Source organism: Lepidothrix coronata, unplaced genomic scaffold, assembly GCF_001604755.1.
Source record: "Lepidothrix coronata isolate B3197 unplaced genomic scaffold, Lepidothrix_coronata-1.0 Scaffold370, whole genome shotgun sequence".
Taxonomy (NCBI): Eukaryota; Metazoa; Chordata; class Aves; order Passeriformes; family Pipridae; genus Lepidothrix; species Lepidothrix coronata.
In genome coordinates, this window is record NW_016690550.1 from 180,593 (window position 1) to 199,092 (window position 18,500).

An 18,500-nucleotide genomic window follows, 5' to 3' on the forward strand; every position below is an offset into this window, starting at 1 on the left:
GCTGGGACCATGGGTATTAATTCACTGTGTTTGAATAAAAGTTATTAGAAAATCAAAGGGCCTCAGAACTCCATTATCTACTTCAGCAGCTGGTCCCCTGTCCTGCTCGAAACCTTGGAAATAAAAAAGATGCTGTAGGAGGGGGATTAGTAATGGCTCTGGCATCAGCTGGGGACTATTTTTAAGTGCTTTGCTGAAGGACCCGAGAGTTTGTGATGCTGAGCAGCTCTGCCCTGTGTCCTTCTCCACCCCGGACCAGGGGCTGGGGGGAGCTCTGCTCCTCCCTTTAGCTCAGAAACCTGCTGGTTGGGGTGTTAAGCTGATTTAATGATGGTGTAAAACATTCATGGAGGTTTCTCTTTGGCGAGGTGTGGACTACTCTGCCGAGCCTAGCGCTGGGTTGGGATTGGGTATGCTGAGTTGGCTGGGAGACCTCATGGGCACATGCTCTCAAATCCTGGCGGCTTTCTGGGCTGGGATGAGCAGAACTGAAGGCGGCCCTGCAGGACCCTCTCCGTCAGTGGAATGCTGACCTGGCAGGCATTGGGGCTGGAAGCACAGCAGGAGCAGCCTGAGCTGGCGTCTGGCAGGCGCCTGCCAGTCCCGTTTGTTTGCACCTGCCTGTCCCACTCCAAGCTGGGCTTGGTGCTCGTCACCACTGTGCTGGCTCAGCGCTTGTTTTGTCTTCTCAGGGAAGCAGGTGCATGGTGGTGCCATCTGTCATCACTGCCAAAGGCAGTCCCAAAGCCTTTCCCTGCAGGAGCTGGTAGAGGATAAGGGCGCAGGGGAGACTTCCCGGAGGAGACGCGTGGATGGCTTATCACCGGTTGCACTGCCGCAGCACCAAACCACTGAGAGGGTGCTGCCTGTGTGTCTGCCCTGTTGAGGCCCTGTAAATGATTGAGGGAGATTTTGTCTGCCAAGGAAAGAAAAGGAGCTGGCATCCAAGGGAAGCAGAGTTTTCCTTGAGCTCAAGAAGGCAAAACTGGAGCCTGCTGAGATCCCACTGGCAGTTTGGGTGCCAGCCCATCGCTGCAAGGCACATCCTGCCCAGCAGTGCCAGCAAGGAAACTGCCATCACTTCCTATGCAGTGCCAGCACCAAGCACCTCCCTGCACCTGGATGTGGGCAGCACGTTGCTGGTTGGGGTCAGTTCTCCCAGTGATCCCTCACAGAGAAGCCTCCCCGGGGAGGGGGGAGGAAGGCAGGGAGGAGGCAGCTGGTCTGTGGGGATGTTCTCCGGCTCCTGCAAGGAAGAGGAGGCTGTGTCCTGATCCCAGACTCCCACCCTGGGGACTTGGGGAGCAATTTTACTGCAAAACCCCCCTCCCCATTCCGTGCTGTTGCAAATGGATGGGTAAGTGGCCCCCGGCGCTGTGCAGCCCGGCAGGAAGCCAAACCGCTGGGCTCAGCTGAGTTTTTCCGGCAAGGTGTCAGCATGATCTTGGCTGGTGTGGTGTGAACCGCGGCTGCGGCAGCAGTGAGTGCATTGGCGCTGTGCTTGTGACCCGTTAGGCTGTGCACAGGAGACTGTGCACAGGGTCCTTGTACAGGGGGCTGTGCACAGTCTTCATCCATAGGGTTCATAGGATCCACGCCCAGGCTTAATTCATAGAGCCCACATTCAGGTCCCATCCGTAAAGTCCATGAATTCCACCCATAAGGTCCACTGAGTCCATACGTAGGCTCCACCCATAGGGTCCATGTCCAGGGGCTGTGCAGGGGGCCCGCGCACGGAAGTCTGTGCTGTCCGTGGGATCTCTGTGCGGGGGTCCACACGCAGTGTCCGTCAGTGGGTTCCATGTGCACTTCCTGTGCCATCAGCCGGGCAGGGTCCCGAGGTCTCCCAGCCCCGTTGGGACGGACTCCCCACCGAAGCTGCCCTGCCTTCCCAGGGCTCCTCGTGTTCGCCGGGGCCGCGACCGCCTGCCAGGCCGGTCCCTCGCTGTTCCCCGGGGCCGCCCCCTCCGGATCTGGGCGGGGAGCGCCGGCCCCGCCACCCCCTCCGGCCCCTCCGGCCCCGGCCCGGCTCGACCCGGCCCGCCGCCGCCGCATGGGGCCCCCCGGGCCGGCCTGACCCCTCGCCGAAGCCCCGTCGCCCCCGGAGACGGGCTCCGTCGAGGAGCCGCGACGGGATCTCCCGGCTGCCCGGACCCTTCGGAGCACGGAGAGACCCCCCCCGGTCCCGTCCCCGGCTGCAGGGGACCCCCAGAGCCGCCCAGGGACTGCCCCGGCCGGACCCCCTCGACGCCCGGCGAGACCCCCCTACTCGACCCATTGCTGGATCAGAGAGCCCGGCCCCCGCCGGAGCCCTTCCGAGGGGCGAGGGACTCCCGAGGGGACGAAGTCCCTTCCCCGGGCCACGGGAGCCGGCACCCCTGGGGACCCACCGGCTGTCCCCGCGGGGGCGAAGGACGCCTGGAGCCCCCTACGAAGGCCCCGGCCCCCCGGCCCTCATCCCCCGTCCCGGGCTGGCCCCCGGCCGCAGAGGATCCTGTCTCCGGGGCTGGGGGCAACCGGGCTGCCCAGTGTCCCCCGGCTGAGCCAGCCCTGAGCCGGTGGGGCGGCCGTGGGGTGTCGAGGAGCCCCGGGGGGGCTTCGGCACCCTGCAGCTCCCGGGCCCCATGGCGGCCAAGTGGTTCAAGGAGTTCCCATCCAACCTGAAGACGGTTTCGGAGAGGGCTCGGCCTGGCAGCGGGAGCCTCGGGAAGAGCCGCAAAAATTCAACTGCTGAGCTTGGGGGCTGCCGGGCGCCAGGGGGTGGCAAGGAAGGGGGCAGCCGGCTGTCACGGGACAACCTGCAGGGTCTGCTCCAGGCCGCCACTGGGAAGATGCGGAAGAATTCTCGAGCGGAGGGAGGCATGCCGGAGGGACCCCCCAAAACCTGCGGTGCCTACATCAACCGCCTCATCAAGGTGGAGGCTCCCGAGAAGAATGGGAAGGGATACCCTGGCCCCCTGCCGGCTGGCCTGCCTGCCCCCGAGCAGGACAAGGGAAAGACCCCCAAGACAGAGACGGTAAGGCAGGGACCGAGGTGGGGGAGGGGGAGGTGCACTGTGGGGAGCCCACAGCAGTGGCAGCTTTAACCGCTTTGGGCTTCTGACTCATTAGCCCGCTGACTCCGGCCTTTCATCCCACTCGGCTCCACTGCTTTCAAATCCCTTCAAAGCTGCCTTCATCCCAACTGCCCTTCATCAGCCGGACAAGGGTGAGAGGGGTCGCTGGGCCCCCTCACCACGTCCCATGTGTCCCATCCTGCTCTGACCCCAGCACTCGGCTGCTGGTTGAACAAAGGCTGATGTAAAGCTTTTCTGGGAAGCTAGACTTTCACCCCTGCACAGCCTTTGGGGGACTGGGAGCTAGATGGGGGGCAGGGGGAGGGGGCGTTGCTGTCACACAAAAGGGTCCCAGAGTTCCCCCCAGGCTCCTCCCCACCGCTGAGGTGCATAGGGATGGACACTGCCCCCACCCAAAGGTGCCACTGGATGCACCCTCCTGGGGTTGTGACATGGCTCCATTTACCCCAGAGGAACCACCATCCTCCCCTGGGGACCCCAGTGTCCTGTTCCCAGCTCTGTGCCAGTGGCATCCCTGCCACCCCTTCTGGGTCCCCTGCCCTGAGGCCAGCAGTGCCTGCCCCTCATCAGGTCATCATCCTGGAGGACTATGCTGACCCCTACGATGCCAAGCGCACCAAGGGGCAACGGGACGCCGAGCGCCTGGGGGAGAATGACGGGTACATGGAGCCCTACGATGCCCAGCAGATGATCACAGGTACGTGCCATGTTGAGCCATGCCACGACACCGCAGCTGGCACCACTCTCCAGCCAGGAGTGCACAGCAGCCCTTGGAGCCACCCGGCACGGGAGGCTTCAGGAACAGGAAAGCTGCTTGCTGCTTCCTGTGGCTGTGTGGGGCCAGATAAGGAGTGGGAGCAAGGCCGGACACTGACCTGTGTCCGCTGGCCCCTTGACTGCTGCCATGACCTGCTGCCACTGCCTGATGGGTGCGTATGGCCAGCGCAAAGCTCTCAGTGCCCCCCAGTCATCCCAGGGTTGGGGTACCGCCCCTGAGACTCCTCCGTGGTCATGCCCCCCAGATGGTGACCCCTCAGGGCTGGCGTGGCGACCGTCCAGCTGGCCACAACAGCAGGAACTGACTGGGCTGGAAGCTGGAAATAAAAGATTTGCTGCTGATGGTTTTTTTCCGTGCGGGGCAGCCCAGGCTGTTTGGTGGAGACTGGTGCCGTGGGGAGAAGCAGGGGGCCAGGAGGGGCGAGCCCCCCGGGGTGGCCTCCCTCATGGCTGGGCTCCAGCCTGGGGTGTAGCATCCTGCCCCTGCAGGACCCAGCTGGCCCCACCACTGTGGGGCTGTGCCTGTGGCGCCAGGGCCGCGACAGCAGACCAGGCGCCATGAGGATGGGCCCCTTCCTGCTCCTGCTCCTCCCAAGCTGGTTCCCAGTGGGGCGTTCCCAATATGGGGTCCCCTGTGCACATCCCTCTCCAAGGGCTGGGAGTGGGGGGGGGTCTAAGGGGACACATCCTGACCCACCATCCCTCTTCCCCACAGAAATCCGTCGTCGGGGCTCCAAGGACCCCCTGGTCAAAACTATCCTGCTGCTGGACGGTCCTGGCGAGTCGGGGGAGGGGGGTGCCAAACTGGAGCCGGCCAAGTGGCTGGGGGGCAAGGAGGTGGCAGGGAAGGGGTCACAGCTCTACGACACCCCCTATGAGCCTGGGGAGGGGGTGGTTGGGGGGACCCCAGAGCGCAGGGTGAGGGCCAGTGACGGGCGCCTGCCCGAGAACGACGAGCGCCCAGCGGGAGAGTACGAGCAGCCCTGGGAGTGGAAGAAGGAGCAGATTGTCAAAGCATTGTCAGGTAGGGGACAGGCATGGGATGGGAATGGGGATGACAACAGGGACAGGGATGGGGACAGACTTTTTAGCAGGACAAGAGGGGATGGTTTTAAACTATAAGGGGAAATTTAGATTAGATATAAGAAGGTTTTTGTGCTGGAGGGTGGCGAGGCACTGGCACAGGTTGCCCAGAGAGGTGATAGATGTCTGCAAGGTCAAGTTGGATGGGGCTCTGAGCAACCAGATGTAGCTGAAAATGTCCCTTTTCATGGGGTTGGACCAGATGGGAACAGGTACGTGGATGGAGAAGGGGATGGAACTGGGGCTGGGGAAGGTGCCAGGGCTGGGGATAGAGACAGAGCTAAGGGTGGGGATTAGAAGTGGAAGTGGCCTAGAAGGGGTTTTGGAGGCTCATATCTCATCCTTCCCAGTCCAGTTTGAGGGCTCGGAACGTCCCAAAGAGGAGACGCTGCGGCAGCACCTACGCCAGAAGAGCTGGACCCCCAAGATGCTGAAGCCGGCGGGGGCTGAGCACAGTGAGGGGGAGCGGGTGGACCCTGCCCTGGCACTGGAAAAACAGCCGTGAGTTGCAAGGCCAAGCCATGTGTGAGAAACGGTGGGCGGGGGGGGCAGGGTGCCCAGGGCTTTGCCTTGGCTCAGCATCCCTTCCTCGGTGTCCCCCCACAGATGGTACCACGGGGCCATCACGCGGGCTGAGGCAGAGAGCCGGCTGCAGACGTGCCGGGAGGCGGGGTACCTGGTGCGGACCAGTGAGACCGGCAGCGGCAAGTACTCCATCGCGCTGAAGTGAGTGTCGGGGTGGCCACAGAGTCGGGGGGGTCCCGGTCCCGGCGGGGGGAGGGGTCCAGTCCTGGGGGGATGCGGTGAGGAGTCCCACCCTGGGGGATGCTGCATCGGGAGCCTCCCCCCTGGTTGTTCACACCCGAGCCCTGATGGGAAGGGAGCACCCAGATCCCATGGTATGGCACCCCCCAGACCCACGGAGGGACCCCAGGCATCCTGGTGTGGCACTGGGGCGGGGGGTGGGGCGTGGTGTGTACCCCTCCCCGGCACATTGTCAGGAGCGCCAGTGGCGTTTCCTTCCTGAGGAAGTGGAGCCCCTGGAGCTGAAACAATCAGAGCAGGACGGGAACAAACAGGGGTGGATGCGGCCGCGGGGCAGACGGGCGCCGGGGGGCCGGCGGCAAAGCTGATGCCCGCTGGCCGCCCAGGACCAGCCAGGGCTGCGTCCACATCATTGTAGCCCAGACCAAGGACAACAAGTACACGCTCAGCCAGGCCAGCGGCGTCTTCACCAGCATCCCTGAGGTCGTGCACTACTACTCCACTGAGAAGCTGCCCTTCAAGGGGGCCGAGCACATGGCCCTGTTGCACCCTGTCCACTGCAAGCTGCATTAGTGCCCGCTGATGCCCCCCCTAGACTGATCTGTGACCTCCACTCCTGTCATATGGGGCAGGTCTGCCCACGGAGATGGCCACATGCCACGGGGAGGGTCCAGAGGGAATGCCACTGTCAAGTGATGACCTTGATCCTGGACTCCAGCAGGGCTGTTGGGATTTTGCCAGGACAAATCCTGACCACCCTGTGCCAGAACTGACAGGCCACGGGGCTGCCCAGGGTGGGGGAACACAGCGAGACTGGGATGTGTAACGATATAGTAAAATAAATTTGTTGGCTGAGAAGGGCCAGCAGTCCCAGATGGCTGGGATGGGGCTTGTGCCAAGAAGAGTCGCCACAGTTTCGGGGGCCAGGGGTACTGGGGCTCCCCCAGCCACACATCTGCATCCTGCTAGGCTTTTTATAGCAGGGGGCCGGTGGAGGGGAAGGGGAACGCTGTCCCCAGGGCGCCTGAACACCCGCTACCCTCACCCTGCGGTTTCCTCCCCGGGTGCAGCTGCAGCTCTCTGGGGCGTTGCACAACTCAGTGTGGGGTGGGCACTGCATAGAAGAGGGGGCATGGCCTGAGGGTTCATGGCATGGGGTTTGTGGCAGAGGGGGTGCACAGCACAGGGGGTACAGCCTGGGAGGCACTGGAGGTACAGGGAGCACACTGTGGGGTACACAGTGCAGTTGGGAGGGCACAGCAAGGCAGAGGGTGCATGGACTGGGGCTACACAGCCCACTCTCACCCCCCCACACTGGAGTCACTCCCAGGCAAGGGGGCGCTGCAGTGATCCCTCCATTACTCCCCCCCACAGCATCCATTCCGGTACAAATCCAAAGCATTTATTGGAGCCACATTGTCTTATTTCCCCAACATATGCTTTAAAAAGGAGCCCCGGGGGGGCCAGAGCAGAAGTATGGGGCTGATCCAGCCAGGCCCCCCCCTCCCTCCCTGACCCCTGTGGCACTGCAGGGACTAGGCCCTTCCCCTGGGATCCTCAAACCTGACCCCGGGCCGGCTCCCACGCTCCGGCACAGCCATGTTTCCAGTGCTGACACCACCGGCCATCCCAGTTTAGCCATGGCTCTGAAGGTGCCCTCCAGGACCCAGTTTGGGGCTCCCCCCCAGCTGCTTCTCCACAGGGGTGGCACTGATTCCCCTCCTCAGAGGCTGCTCCCAGCCACAGAGCCACCGGATAGTGGGGGGAGCTGCTCCCAGAGCCACATCACAGCCCTGGGAATCCTGGGGCGAGCAACCCCCACCTGACCCCCAAAGCACCTGCCAGCACATTCAGCCCCTGGCTACTGCCTTGAAGAGGAACAGTCCAAGTGGGTGATGTGGAGCGTTCCAGGGGCCGTGGGGGTGGGGTATGAGAGTAGGGGGGTGTCACTGAGTGGGGGACTAGGGAGGCCCAGGGGGACCAGCATATGCTGCCCCTCACCCTCCGGCTTGGTCCCCCGCTGTCTGCCTGTCCACCACATCTGCCTGTACCTGCAAGGGCAGAGAGTCTGGGTCAGGGAGGCCAGACAGAGCCCCCTGACCAGGCACTCCCCAGCACTCACCTCACCACGATGCCAACAAAGAGGGCAATGCCCAGGAGCAGGCTCCCCCCGGCCACCAGGAAGGCATGGGGGGATGCCACAGGGTGGGCACTGGGTTCCATGACAGACCCTGACACAGAGAGAATGGATGGGCTCACTGCGTGGATGGGGGACCTGGGTGGTGTCCCAGACCCCCACCTCCAACCCAGGAACCCCTCCTCACCATCAGCACCATCAGCACGGTCCTCCCAGAAGAGCTCTGGGGGCAGTGTCACCTCATAGCTGTCATCTTCCATGGGGAACTGCAAAAGAAAGCAGGGGTGCACAGTGGCATGGGGCAGCCCCCACGCCCTTGGTAACCCCTTGTCCCACATGGGGACAGGAGTATGTGGTAGCCCCCAGGGCTGAGGCCATCCCACCTGTGAGCTGAAAGGTCCCTTTTCAGAGGTGAAGTCCCTGGGGTCTGCAAGACGGGAGGGGAGCATGAGGCTGGGGGACCCCACACAGAGCCTCCACCCTCAGGGCTCTGTGTCCCACTCGTACCTGTCCAGGGGGTGCCCACAGCCTCCCGACTCCACTCGCTCCATGCGCCATGGCCGAACTCATCCTGCGCCCTCACCTGCACCACGTGCTTCGTCCCCCGCCACGCATCACGAATGTCCAGCCACGTTGTCGTCACCTGATCCACCTAGAGAGGACATGGGGCTGGGGACAGCCTGGACAGGGACCAGCAACAGCTGGATTCTAGGGAGAGGGGTCTCACCTCCACGAAGGCTGGGGCAGGCTCAGGGCGGTAGCGGACCTGGAAGCGGAGCCAGTAGAAACGGGGGTCCCAGGACAAGGGGTAGGACCAGTTGACCCGCAGCCACTGAGGCGCCTTCTCCAGTGCCTCCACCGTCACATTGAGGGGGGGATCAGGCTTCACTGCTGGGGAAGGGGGGGCTCAGGGCCTGGCACTGTGCCCTCGGCCACCCCAGCCCCCAGCAAGAGGGGCAGCACTCACGGACACCGCTGAGGGTGATGATCTTGTCTTCACCGGCCAAGCCACTGGCGCTGTTGCTGACACATGTGGACACCACAAGGTGTTTGGTGTCCTCGGTGCCAGGTGGCACCTTCACCCGGCAAACAAACTTCCGTGCCTTGGAGAAGTAGCGGCACCGCTGCTCTGTGGCGTTCTCAGCCGTGAACCTGTGGGGCCACAGCTCAGTGGGGGCTGCAGCACACACCAAACCAGGCATGGGGCAGCTGCAGGGGATGCATCCTATGCTGTGGAGTCCCAGGCAGCACAGGGGAAAGGCTCTGTGGGGAGGGAAATGTTCCGTGCCATGAGGTCCCAGGCAACATGGGGGAAGGGGTCAGTGGGGAAGGAACACATCCCATGCTGTGGGGTCCCAGCTCCCAGTAGCTGCTAGGGAAAGGGTCTGAAGGGAGGGAAGCATCTTGAGCTGTGGCGTTCCAGATGGCACTGGGGGAAGGGTCCATGGGGACACATTCTGTGCTGTGGGGTCCCAGCCCATGGTGGATGCAGCAACAGTGGCTCACCTACGCTTCACCCAGAGCATTGCCCGTGTCCCCGGGGACGGCTTCGTCTGCTGTGGCCACTCGCACAGGACATCCTTGTCATGGCTCCGTCGGTAGCAGGACACTCGGGGGGTTTCGGGGGGCTCTGCAAAGCAAGGAGGTGCTGAAGGACAGGGGTCATAGCGGGCAATGCTGCCAGGGACATCCCTACCCCGGTGTGGACCCACCTTCCACCAACAGCCACAGGGAGCGCAGCAGGCGGCTCCCCACAGAGCAGATGTAGCGCCCTGAGTCCTCGTAGCGCAGCCAACGCAGGAGCAGCACGTTGCCCTCCGCCAGCGGCCGTCCACGGCCCCGCGGCACTGCTGCTCCCCGCTCCTCCACCTGCCACCGCACTGTGACATTTGCGGGCACCTCGTCCCTGCAGATCAAAGTGATGTTGGCTCCCAGGCGGCCCAACACCACATCCCGCGACAGTCCTGTGAGGGCAAGAGGGGGTCAGGTGATCAAGATGAGACCTCGAGTGCAGTGAGTGTCCCTAGATGAGGGGGGCACCCCACCATCTGCTCCCCACGTCCAGTGGCTGCTCAGGGTCAAGGCACTGAGCTGGAGAGAGAGGCAGCAGTTCCCCACGGAGTGGGGGCACCAGACCATCGTCACCGCCGTAGGGACGGGCACCGCAGCATCAAACGCGGTGTGTATTGAGGGGTCTGGCGGTGGAGAGCACGGCTCAGGGAGGTGGCAGACTGGGGCGGGTGGTGCCGGAGGGGTTAAGCGGCAGCGCTGGCTGGCGGCCCCAGTCAGGCCTGAGTTCCCTCCAAAGGTCAACGGCCGGCGTGGACCTGCTGTTCCCTTCGGCTCCTGCTGCTGGGAACGCACCCTGCACCCAGGACACAGCACCCAGGACACAGTCCCCCAGCCCCAGCACCCACCTTAACCCCCCTCTCCAGCACCCCCAGGGGTGCCCGGTATTCCCACCCGCCAGGCTCCTGCGGGACAGGTAGGGAACCGCATGTGTCTCCTCGCCGTGTCTGGACCCGCGGGGCCCCGGTACCCGGAGAGGGTCGGGTTCTCTACCCCCACCCTGCACGGTGCCGGTAGCACTCACCGGAGGGGCCACAGGGCCGCCCGGCGGCGGCGAACTGGAGAAGGAGAAGGAGGAGGAGGCGGGGGAGGAGGAGCGGCCCCGGCGGCCTCGCCATGCGCCCGATCCCGGACAGAAAAACATCAGCGGGGCCGCCGGTGCCCGCGCTTGTGAAACCGGGCGGAGGGGCGGACGCGGCACGTGCGCCCGGGGGGGCGGGGACAGCGGCACCGGGGGGCGGACCGAGCCGCCACCGCCCCCTCCCATCCCCGGATCCCTCCCCCCCGGTATTCCACCGGACACAGGACACAGAAGCTGCTCAGAATATTATTTTCTTTTTTAAATAAATAAAAAAAAAAGCTGGCTTTTGGTTCTTTTTTTTCTCAGTGGAACCATAAAATGATACAATTCCGCCACACAGAAACGAGTAATAAATTATCCACCCCTCCACCGAAATAACCCCAAACAGCCCCTAAATCCCCTCCAGACCTCACCAACACCCGCCTCAACAGGCTCATCTTTGGTATTGCGTCTCCGGGACCCCAACACCCTCGGAGACCCCTGGGGGATCCCCCAGTGCCCACCCACAGCCCAGGAGCGCTCAGTCCCGCGGGAGCTGGCAAGGAGGAGGGAGGAAGCAGAGGCCGAGGGTTGCGCAAGACCCCGCGTGGGAGTGAATCACGGCAGCTGCCAACACTCCAGTCCCTGTAGCACGGGAACGCTTCCCCTTTCCCACCCGGCACCCACCGTCCTGCTGTACCCCGAGGTGGAGGGACAAGGAGGGTGACCTTCCTCCCCTGCCCGTTCTCTCCTACCCAATTGGACAAGAAACAAGTTGCTCTGTAAACTCGGAGGGCTTTTCCTTCCTTTTTTTTTTTTTGGTTGCTATTTTTTTTTTTGGTTGCTATTTTTTTGTGGGTGTTTTTTCCCTTTGTTTATATAAAAAGAAGACACGTGGGTGAGGGATGGCGAGGGGGCCCCAGGCCCCCCAGGCCCCTCCACCTCTGGCATGGATACATTCCTGTGTGATGGGGCATTTGCACTCCGTGGAAGTGAATACTGACAGAGCAGTGAATGGGGGATGAGGTCAGTCTGTCCGTCCATCCGCCCCAGGGAGGGAAAGAGTATATTTTTTGGCTACAATGTGATAGTCCAGACTCCTCCAAACCTCAGCATTGATGCCCACATGACCTGTGCTCCCACCATGGGACCCTCTCGACGAAGGGCTTTGCCCTCCCCAGAGTCAGGGGGAGAGGAAAGGGGGCCCCGGCTGCACTGGAGGGGATGTGACCCTCCACCCTCACACCTTGAGGGTCTTGTCAGCTGTGCCACTGGGACTGCCGGCACCGCTGCCCTCACTGCCCTTCTTCTTCCACAGGGTCTCGATCCAGCTGGTGCTGGGGCGGGAGGCAAAGCTAGAGAGCGCCAAGGAGCTGAGCCGCATGTTCTTGCCAGACATGATTAGCTCTCCGAATCCCTCCTGGTGGGAGAAGGCATAGCCAGAGCGGCGTGAGCCCACACGCCCTGCGCGCCGCACACACCGGTGCTGCGTCTTCTGCTTCTTCCGAACCAGCTGAGTGTAGCGCACCTGGGACACAGGGACAGGGTCAGGGACCCGTGGAGACATCTGGCCCCAGGGACAGGGCCCCATGTCCCCGTCCCCATGGCCACACACTCTCACCGTGTCCGAGAGTTCAGGTTTCAGGTCCAGCTTGAGGAAGCGAAAGGCCACAACAGGCATGATGCAGACCACAGTGGTGAGGGCGATGGTCAGCCAGACTGTGGGCTGGGCTAGCGTGTTCTGTGCGTTGCCTGGGGGGGGGGAGCATGAGTCCAGCGAAAGCCAGGCTGGGGCAGCACCCTGCTGTGGTTGGGGGCACAGGACAGCCCTCCAGGGACTCACCCACAAAGCGGAACTGGTTGGGGAACATTCGGAAGAGGCCGTCACTGTGCATGGTGAAGAGGATGGCGAAGTAGGCGGCCAGGCTACCCCAGATGAAGAAGTGGTTGATGGCTGTCCAGAATCCCGTGTCCAGCCCAATCTGGAGGGATGCAGGAGGAAACAGGGCAAGGGGATGCCCAAGGTGCCCCAAGGGACTGGGGCTGAGCAGCCACATCCCTACCTGCACACTGACAACAATCACAAGGGAGGTGGCAACGGTGACGGCAAAGGACTGGTAGTCAGCCAGCTGGGCACCGTCGTCACGGGTGGCATCAGCGAAGACGCCGTAGGGGATGAAGAACATGAGGACGGATGTGTAGATGCCCTGGGCGATGCAGATGAAGAACTCCCGCTTGTTGAAGAGTAGGTTCAGCTGCCCAGGCTCGTAGAGCTTGGGGTACTCCATGCTCCGCTGCTCTGGCACATCCTGGGGGAACAGGACGCTCTGGGCACCTCCCTTTAGTCGCAGGCAGGCTATGGTCCACAGAGGGACAAGGACAGCCTGGTCTGGGCACCCAGGCAGCCCTTCTTCCCACAAGGGGGGCACAAAGGGGAGTGGGGCCAGCTCCTCACACCCCCACAGACCCTCTCACTGCCCCCCGCCATACCTGGTCAAAGACACCCATGGCAAGCACGGGCAGCGACGTGTAGACAATGTTGTACAGTGTGATGAAGTACTGGTCGTACACGGTCTGCATGGAACAGAGCGCTCAGGGGGGCATGATACCTGCCCACCCTGTGCCCCACCCAGCCCCAAAGTCCATGTGCCCATACCTGCAGGGACAGGAGAGCCACCCCCAGCCCCCTGGGGTTGCCCACCCTGACATGGGCTCCTCGCACCCACTGCACACTGGATCCTGGGCTGTGCCTGTTGGCTCAGGATGAGTCCCCAGGGGAGCTCAAGGATCAGAACCTGCTTTGGAGCCAAGGGGTCCCGCAGGCAAACCCTCTCCAGCTCTGAGTGTGAGAAGCCACCAACTCACCTGCGCCGAGAAGCCGCAGAAGAAGCCAAACCAGAAGTGGACCATGGTGAAGGCGAAGTTCTTGTAGAAGAAGTAGCAAAGGAACTTGCACATGCGCAGGTAGGACCAGCGCCCGTGCACCAGGAGAAGGCGCTGCAGGAACTTGAACTGGGAGAAGGAGTAGTCAGAGGCCAGCACGGCCTGGATGCCCTCCTGCCCGCTGATGCCCACCCCAATATGGGCAGCTGCGGAAGAAAGAGAGACTGGAGTGAGGAGGGGGCTGCCAGGAGCACAGGGAACAAGAGTGGCAACCCCAGCACAGGGACTGTGTTCCTTTGGGGCACTGAAGGGTGAGGACAGAGGCTGCCATAGGCCTCAGGGTGGTGCAAGGAAGGCCCTGTCCCTCCCATGGTCCCCCAGACCCCATGTCTTACTTTTGATCATGTTGACATCATTGGCCCCATCACCAATGGCCAAGGTCACACCTTTCTTGTACTTCTTTACCAGCTCCACCACCTGGGCTTTCTGCAAGGGTGTGACACGGCAGCATATAACAGCCTTGCAGGCACACGCTGTCTCCAGGAATTCCACCTCCATGTCTGCCTCCAGTGCGTGGGCCTGCAAGGAGAGCAGGGGACAGTGAGGTCACAGCCCGCAGCCGGGTACAGGGTCCTGTCCTGCCTGGTGCTCCCAGGGCCCTACCAGGCTGTGCCCATTGATGACCAGGGCGTATTCGCCTGCAATGGCTTCTAGCACAGAAGTGAGCTTGGAGGAGGAGAGTTTCTCCTCGTAGGAGAAGCCATTGCCCACAGAGCGCGATGCATCCATCATTTTCTCTCGGGCTTTCCTGAGGAGAGAGGAGGGATAGGGGCCATGGGGCCCCGACTCAGGGCCCTTTCATATCTCCAGCTCCCCCAGTTGTAGCTGTGCCCCACACTAGCCGTGTGTGTGTCCTCTGCCCCTCGACTCTCACCTGAGCTCCTCTCGCACCTCCAGCACAGTGTGGCCTGTGACCACGAACACCTCCGTCATGTCATCTGTCAGCATCTTGCAGGAGTAGCCAATGTTCACAGCTGTTTCTGGGGACAGGAAATCAGGGGCTGAACCAGGGTCGGCTCAGGAGAGTGTCCATCCCACCAGCCCCCAGGCAGGTGGGATCCAGCCCCTAAACGTCCTCATCTCCAGCCAGCCCCAGACCCTGCCCCAGCCATGCCTCACCCTGCTTGTCCCCCGTCAGCACCCAGATCTTGATGTTGGCCAGCGTCAGAATGGCGATGGTTTCGGGGACCCCCTGCTGCAGTTTGTCCTCAATGGCTGTTGCTCCGAGCAGCTGGGGGACCCAAACAGGCAGGAGGTAAACAGGGACTGCTCCCAGTCACCATCCACTCCTCAGTCCCCAGCCCACCTACCATCATATCGTGCTCCACCTCATCGTAGAGCCGAGCCAGGCGATCCTCACGGGCCTCGGAGGCACTGCCAGCCCAGCGCAGACGCTCAGACCAGTCCCTGTAGTAGCTCTCCTCCAGGTCTTTGTAAGCCAGCACCAGTGTCCGCAGCCCCTCGGCAGCATACTCCTGCAAGTGGTCAGAGCTGGGAGTGCCGGTAGACCCTGACGGTGTCCCCAGACCCCAACGGTGTTCCTAGGACAGGGCACAAGCATGGCTCGGTGCTCCTGGGCAGCCACTCTTCCCTCCCCACCCTGCCCCCAGGACCCTGCCCCACACACATTGAGGTGGTCGGCGGTGATGCTGGTCAGGTCCTGGCTGACAGGGTGCAGCCGCTCCAGAAGGATGGTGTCAGCGCCTTTGCAGTACAGCCGGATCTTGCCCTCAGGGCAGCGGACTAAAGGGTGCAGGGGACAAGATGCCTGGCTTAGGGGTAAAGGAGCAGGTCCTGCTCTGACCCCCCAGCCATCACCCCACAGTCACATCCCCGTTAGCATGGGACTGGTCCCCCAGCACACCGCACCGAGCCCTGCACCACAACCCCACGCAGCCTTCCCAGTCCCCGTGCCACGCACACCCAGCACCTCACCGATGACAGACATGCGCTTGCGGATGTTGTTGAAGTCCAGGATGGCCAGCAGCTGGTAGGTGATGGCTTGACCCAGCTCGTGCACCGTGATGGTCTTGGGTGTGCGGAACCGGAACACGAAGCCAAAGTTTCTGGCAGCCGTGACCAGCGCTCCCTCGTCCGGGGACTGTGCCTTGTACAACAGCTCCCCTGGGGACAGCACGGGGGTCAGTGCCAGTGTCCCACGCCCCACAGGGACAGGTCCTGCCCCACGCCCACCTTCGCTCTTCTCCTCGGACATGACGGTGTGGCAAAGCGAGAGCAGGCGGAAGAACTCGTGCACGTGGGGGTCTCCCAGCTTGACGGCTTCCAGCAGGCTGGGGTCCCAGAACTGGAACCGCGGGTCCGCCAGTGGGTTGAAGGAGAAGCTGACTGGCTCTGGCCTCTGGTGGGGGCAGGGACAGGGTTACTCCCCTGTGGCACGTGGCGTGGGCAGACACCAACCTGGCGGCATCCTCACCTCTCCCAGCTCCGCCTTGTGACCCAGCACATCCTGCACGTCACCTGTGAACCAGGGTATGGAGTTAACCACGACAGGGACCCAACGCTGCTGCCCCACCAGCAGGCACACCCATGGGGGCCACGGGACAGCAGTAGCCCCACAATGCTCCAGCTGAGCCCTCTTGTCCCCTGGCTGCCCCAAAAGGTCTGCAGGAGGGGAGTCAGTGCACCCCCACCCTGAGGGCAGCCCCAGCATGCTCCAAGCAACCAGCGCTCACCGTAGCTGTGCCCATTCACAGAGCACTTGCTGAAGACCATGATGTTCTGGGTGAGGGTGCCAGTCTTGTCAGAGAAGATGTACTCCACCTGCCCCAGTTCCTCATTGAGGGTGGTGGTCCGGGCCTCAGCTGGTGTCCGGCGCTTGGCACAGTACATCTTCTTGTCCCAGTTGATGAAGTAGCTGTGCCCAAGCCGGATCACCTCCACGCTGTGAGGGGCACGGCCGGGTGTCACTGGGGCAGGGCAGCACACTGTGCTGAGCCAGTGACGGGCACACACCCCCCCATCCCAGACCCTCAGTGCTCGGGGCACCCTGGCACCCAGGGTGCCCTTCCCCAGGGCTGGCCCGCACCCGCTCCTACCAACAGCCACCGCCAAGACGGGGCCTGGCACCAAGGGGGCAGCCCATTGGGCTCCCCAGGCACCTCACATACCTACGCACCCCAAACGCCCTCCCCAGCCCCCAGGGCAGACAGCAATGAGCTAGTGGGAGGGGTGGGGGTGACACGTTCTTACCTCGGGGCTAAGGGTGACAGAACCCATGCTGGGGAACGAAAAGAGAGAGAAATTAAAAGAGAGAGAGAAGGGGACTGTACAGGAGCCTGGGAGCTGTAGGAGGGCAGAGCAAAATAACCAGCGTGCAGCCAGGGTAGAGAGAGACGAGCAGCCAGACACACACAGCCGGGAGGACCCCGAGGGACCTGTGGGGTCTCAGGTCTTGGGGTGTCCCTGAAGGCAGACATGACCTGTCACCAAGACAGCAGCTCACACTCACTCCGCACACACAGCTCTGCTTGTGGGTCTCCATCCCTGTGTTCCCCCTCCCAGAGGGCACCCCTAATTCCTCACATACCCCCAAACCAGCCCCTCGGCCCCTGCCCTACCTCACGTAGAGTGAGATGGGCACCACAGTGTTGAGGATGATGATGTAAGACCAGAAGGAGAGGAAGCCAGAGAAGAAGGCACTGTGCACCCCCTCGTCCCAGGGCAAGTAGATCTGGAAGCAGACGCCCACCTCATGCTCCCAGATGGCATTGCCAATGGCCAGGATCACTCCCATGCACACCAGGAACCCAAAGATCTGGGGATAGGACAGGACAGGACAGGACATCAGAGCCCTGACTGGGTCAGAGCCAGGGCTCCCAAGATCTGCCTTCTGCATACCCAGAGCACCAGTGTGTTCATCAGCCGGTCAATGCTCGTCCGCTTAAATTTGGTCCGGCCACTGTTCTGCATCAGTTTTGTGTCGGGCCCTGGGGAGCAGGAAGGCATCAGGGGGGTCTCTTCCTCCCCTCTGTGCAGTGCAGCTGCAGCTGCTGCCTCAGCCTACCTGCGAAGATGACGAGGCCAAAGCACCACTCGGTGTTGCGCAGGACACAGCCTCGCAGCAGCATGTTCTGGTTGCTCAGGGGGTACTTGTTCTCCTTCCAGTACAGCGTCCCACCAAACTTGTCAAGCTTGTTGTTGGGGGGTTCACAGACCACCTCGCCTGGGTGCAGGGGATGGCTCAGCTGGGCCTTGCCTTCTTCACATGGCCAGCTGCATCCAGTGCCCCAGCACCATCCCAGGTGCCCCAGAGATCTGCTTCAAGCCGCAGGACAACGCCGTGTGGCTGATCCTGGTTTCTCCAGGGTGGTGGAGGAAGGAACGTGGGGGCTGCCCCGTGGCAGAGGGCTGGTCGCGGGCACTCACCGTCAAAGCGAGCCAGCTTGCTGGTGTCCCCCAGCTCCGCAGTGACAGGTATGGCCTGGCGCACCTTCATGTTGGTCTCTCTGCAGGCAAGGAGGCACCACATTAGAGACAGCCTGGCAGGGAGGGCCTTGGCAGGTGCTGCCTGGCAGCTCCCACTCTGCCCACAGCCCACTCTCTCACTCCCAGCTCCTGCCTTCCCCCGGCCCTGCAAGGTGAGCAGGGGCACCCACCCGTCCAGCTCTGCAGTCTCTATGTAGCACAACCCATGGGGTTCGCTGCTGGAGAGGAGAAGTAGGTCGGCCTGCTGGGAGAGATATGTGAAGGGTTGCACCGACACCAGGGCTCCACGACACCCTCCCCAGGGAAGCTCCTGGCCCCTGGATGTCAGCAGGGTCCCTGAAGCCTCTGCAAAGGCCGTCCCCAGCCCATCCCTTGCACCCAGGCCTGGCCATCATTGCCCCAAGCACCCAGATTCCCAGAGTTCAAACAAGGCTCCGACTCTCCAACCTAAACACAGCTTCCAGGATGAGAAGTCCCTGATGTCCCCACCCCAGGAGGTGAAGGAGGAGCACAAAGGCAAAGTGGGTGCAGCACCATGTCATTATGCAATCCCTATATGCCACCCAGCTGGGACCATCCTCATCTCAGGGCCGCACTCACCGCCACAAACTGGTTATTCTCCAACTTGATGATGTCTCCAACA

The 18,500-nt window shown here is 62.6% G+C and overlaps 3 protein-coding genes across 7 annotated transcripts; 1 reads left to right on the plus strand and 2 right to left on the minus strand.

Annotated features, from left to right (window-relative positions):
- Window positions 1–2,321: 2,321 nt before the first annotated feature.
- SHE (Src homology 2 domain containing E) lies at window positions 2,322–6,597 on the plus strand. Of its 3 annotated transcripts, none has more exons than XM_017839012.1 (6): window positions 2,322–3,017; window positions 3,648–3,774; window positions 4,570–4,878; window positions 5,288–5,438; window positions 5,544–5,663; window positions 6,121–6,597. In XM_017839012.1, the coding sequence occupies exons 1-6, from the start codon at window positions 2,625–2,627 to the stop codon at window positions 6,182–6,184; spliced, it is 1,164 nt and encodes a 387-aa protein (XP_017694501.1). In that variant the 5' UTR covers window positions 2,322–2,624; the 3' UTR covers window positions 6,185–6,597. The 3 variants fall into 3 exon arrangements, with proteins under 3 accessions (XP_017694501.1, XP_017694502.1, XP_017694500.1); XM_017839013.1 differs by having other exon boundaries at window positions 2,325–3,017; window positions 4,570–4,632; window positions 6,089–6,597; XM_017839011.1 differs by having other exon boundaries at window positions 2,327–3,017; window positions 6,089–6,597.
- A 487-nt stretch (window positions 6,598–7,084) lies between these two features.
- IL6R (interleukin 6 receptor) lies at window positions 7,085–10,607 on the minus strand. 3 transcript variants are annotated; one of them, XM_017839009.1, is made up of 10 exons: window positions 10,433–10,607; window positions 9,552–9,803; window positions 9,346–9,469; window positions 8,807–8,991; window positions 8,567–8,727; window positions 8,347–8,491; window positions 8,223–8,266; window positions 8,027–8,105; window positions 7,825–7,933; window positions 7,085–7,753 (listed from the first exon to the last, which is right to left on the minus strand). In XM_017839009.1, exons 1-10 carry the CDS (start codon window positions 10,524–10,526, stop codon window positions 7,564–7,566), a joined length of 1,383 nt encoding a protein of 460 aa, XP_017694498.1. In that variant the 5' UTR covers window positions 10,527–10,607; the 3' UTR covers window positions 7,085–7,563. The 3 variants fall into 3 exon arrangements, with proteins under 3 accessions (XP_017694498.1, XP_017694499.1, XP_017694497.1); XM_017839010.1 differs by having other exon boundaries at window positions 8,036–8,105; window positions 8,567–8,730; XM_017839008.1 differs by having other exon boundaries at window positions 8,567–8,730.
- A 698-nt stretch (window positions 10,608–11,305) lies between these two features.
- Window positions 11,306–18,494, minus strand: ATP8B2 (ATPase phospholipid transporting 8B2). The gene is made up of 22 exons (XM_017839014.1): window positions 18,458–18,494; window positions 18,028–18,098; window positions 17,798–17,877; window positions 17,436–17,594; window positions 17,270–17,358; window positions 16,990–17,186; window positions 16,105–16,313; window positions 15,846–15,889; window positions 15,605–15,770; window positions 15,347–15,535; window positions 15,039–15,154; window positions 14,722–14,886; window positions 14,531–14,642; window positions 14,286–14,391; window positions 14,015–14,159; window positions 13,747–13,930; window positions 13,334–13,557; window positions 12,959–13,042; window positions 12,532–12,777; window positions 12,312–12,450; window positions 12,090–12,220; window positions 11,306–11,996 (listed from the first exon to the last, which is right to left on the minus strand). Exons 3-22 carry the CDS (start codon window positions 17,865–17,867, stop codon window positions 11,709–11,711), a joined length of 3,063 nt encoding a protein of 1,020 aa, XP_017694503.1. The 5' UTR covers window positions 17,868–17,877; window positions 18,028–18,098; window positions 18,458–18,494; the 3' UTR covers window positions 11,306–11,708.
- Between the last annotated feature and the right edge of the window lie 6 nt (window positions 18,495–18,500).

What these genes read in the sequence shown, in the direction of transcription:
- SHE (XM_017839011.1), top strand. Translation starts at nt 2,625, where the DNA reads ATGGCGGCCAAGTGGTTCAAGGAGTTCCCATCCAACCTGAAGACGGTT. An exon ending in AGACCCCCAAGACAGAGACG is followed by an intron (nt 3,018 to 3,647) that starts GTAAGGCAGGGA and finishes GCCCCTCATCAG; the next exon opens with GTCATCATCCTGGAGGACTA. An exon ending in TGCCCAGCAGATGATCACAG is followed by an intron (nt 3,775 to 4,569) that starts GTACGTGCCATG and finishes TCTTCCCCACAG; the next exon opens with AAATCCGTCGTCGGGGCTCC.
- ATP8B2 (XM_017839014.1), bottom strand. Translation starts at nt 17,867, where the DNA reads ATGAAGGTGCGCCAGGCCATACCTGTCACTGCGGAGCTGGGGGACACC. An exon ending in GCTGACGGGGGACAAGCAGG is followed by an intron (nt 14,392 to 14,530) that starts GTGAGGCATGGC and finishes TCCTGTCCCCAG; the next exon opens with AAACAGCTGTGAACATTGGC. An exon ending in TCATCAATGGGCACAGCCTG is followed by an intron (nt 13,931 to 14,014) that starts GTAGGGCCCTGG and finishes CTCTCCTTGCAG; the next exon opens with GCCCACGCACTGGAGGCAGA.
- IL6R (XM_017839008.1), bottom strand. Translation starts at nt 10,526, where the DNA reads ATGGCGAGGCCGCCGGGGCCGCTCCTCCTCCCCCGCCTCCTCCTCCTT. An exon ending in GCGGCCCTGTGGCCCCTCCG is followed by an intron (nt 9,804 to 10,432) that starts GTGAGTGCTACC and finishes TTGCCCTCACAG; the next exon opens with GACTGTCGCGGGATGTGGTG. An exon ending in TGTGGGCACCCCCTGGACAG is followed by an intron (nt 8,267 to 8,346) that starts GTACGAGTGGGA and finishes CCCGTCTTGCAG; the next exon opens with ACCCCAGGGACTTCACCTCT.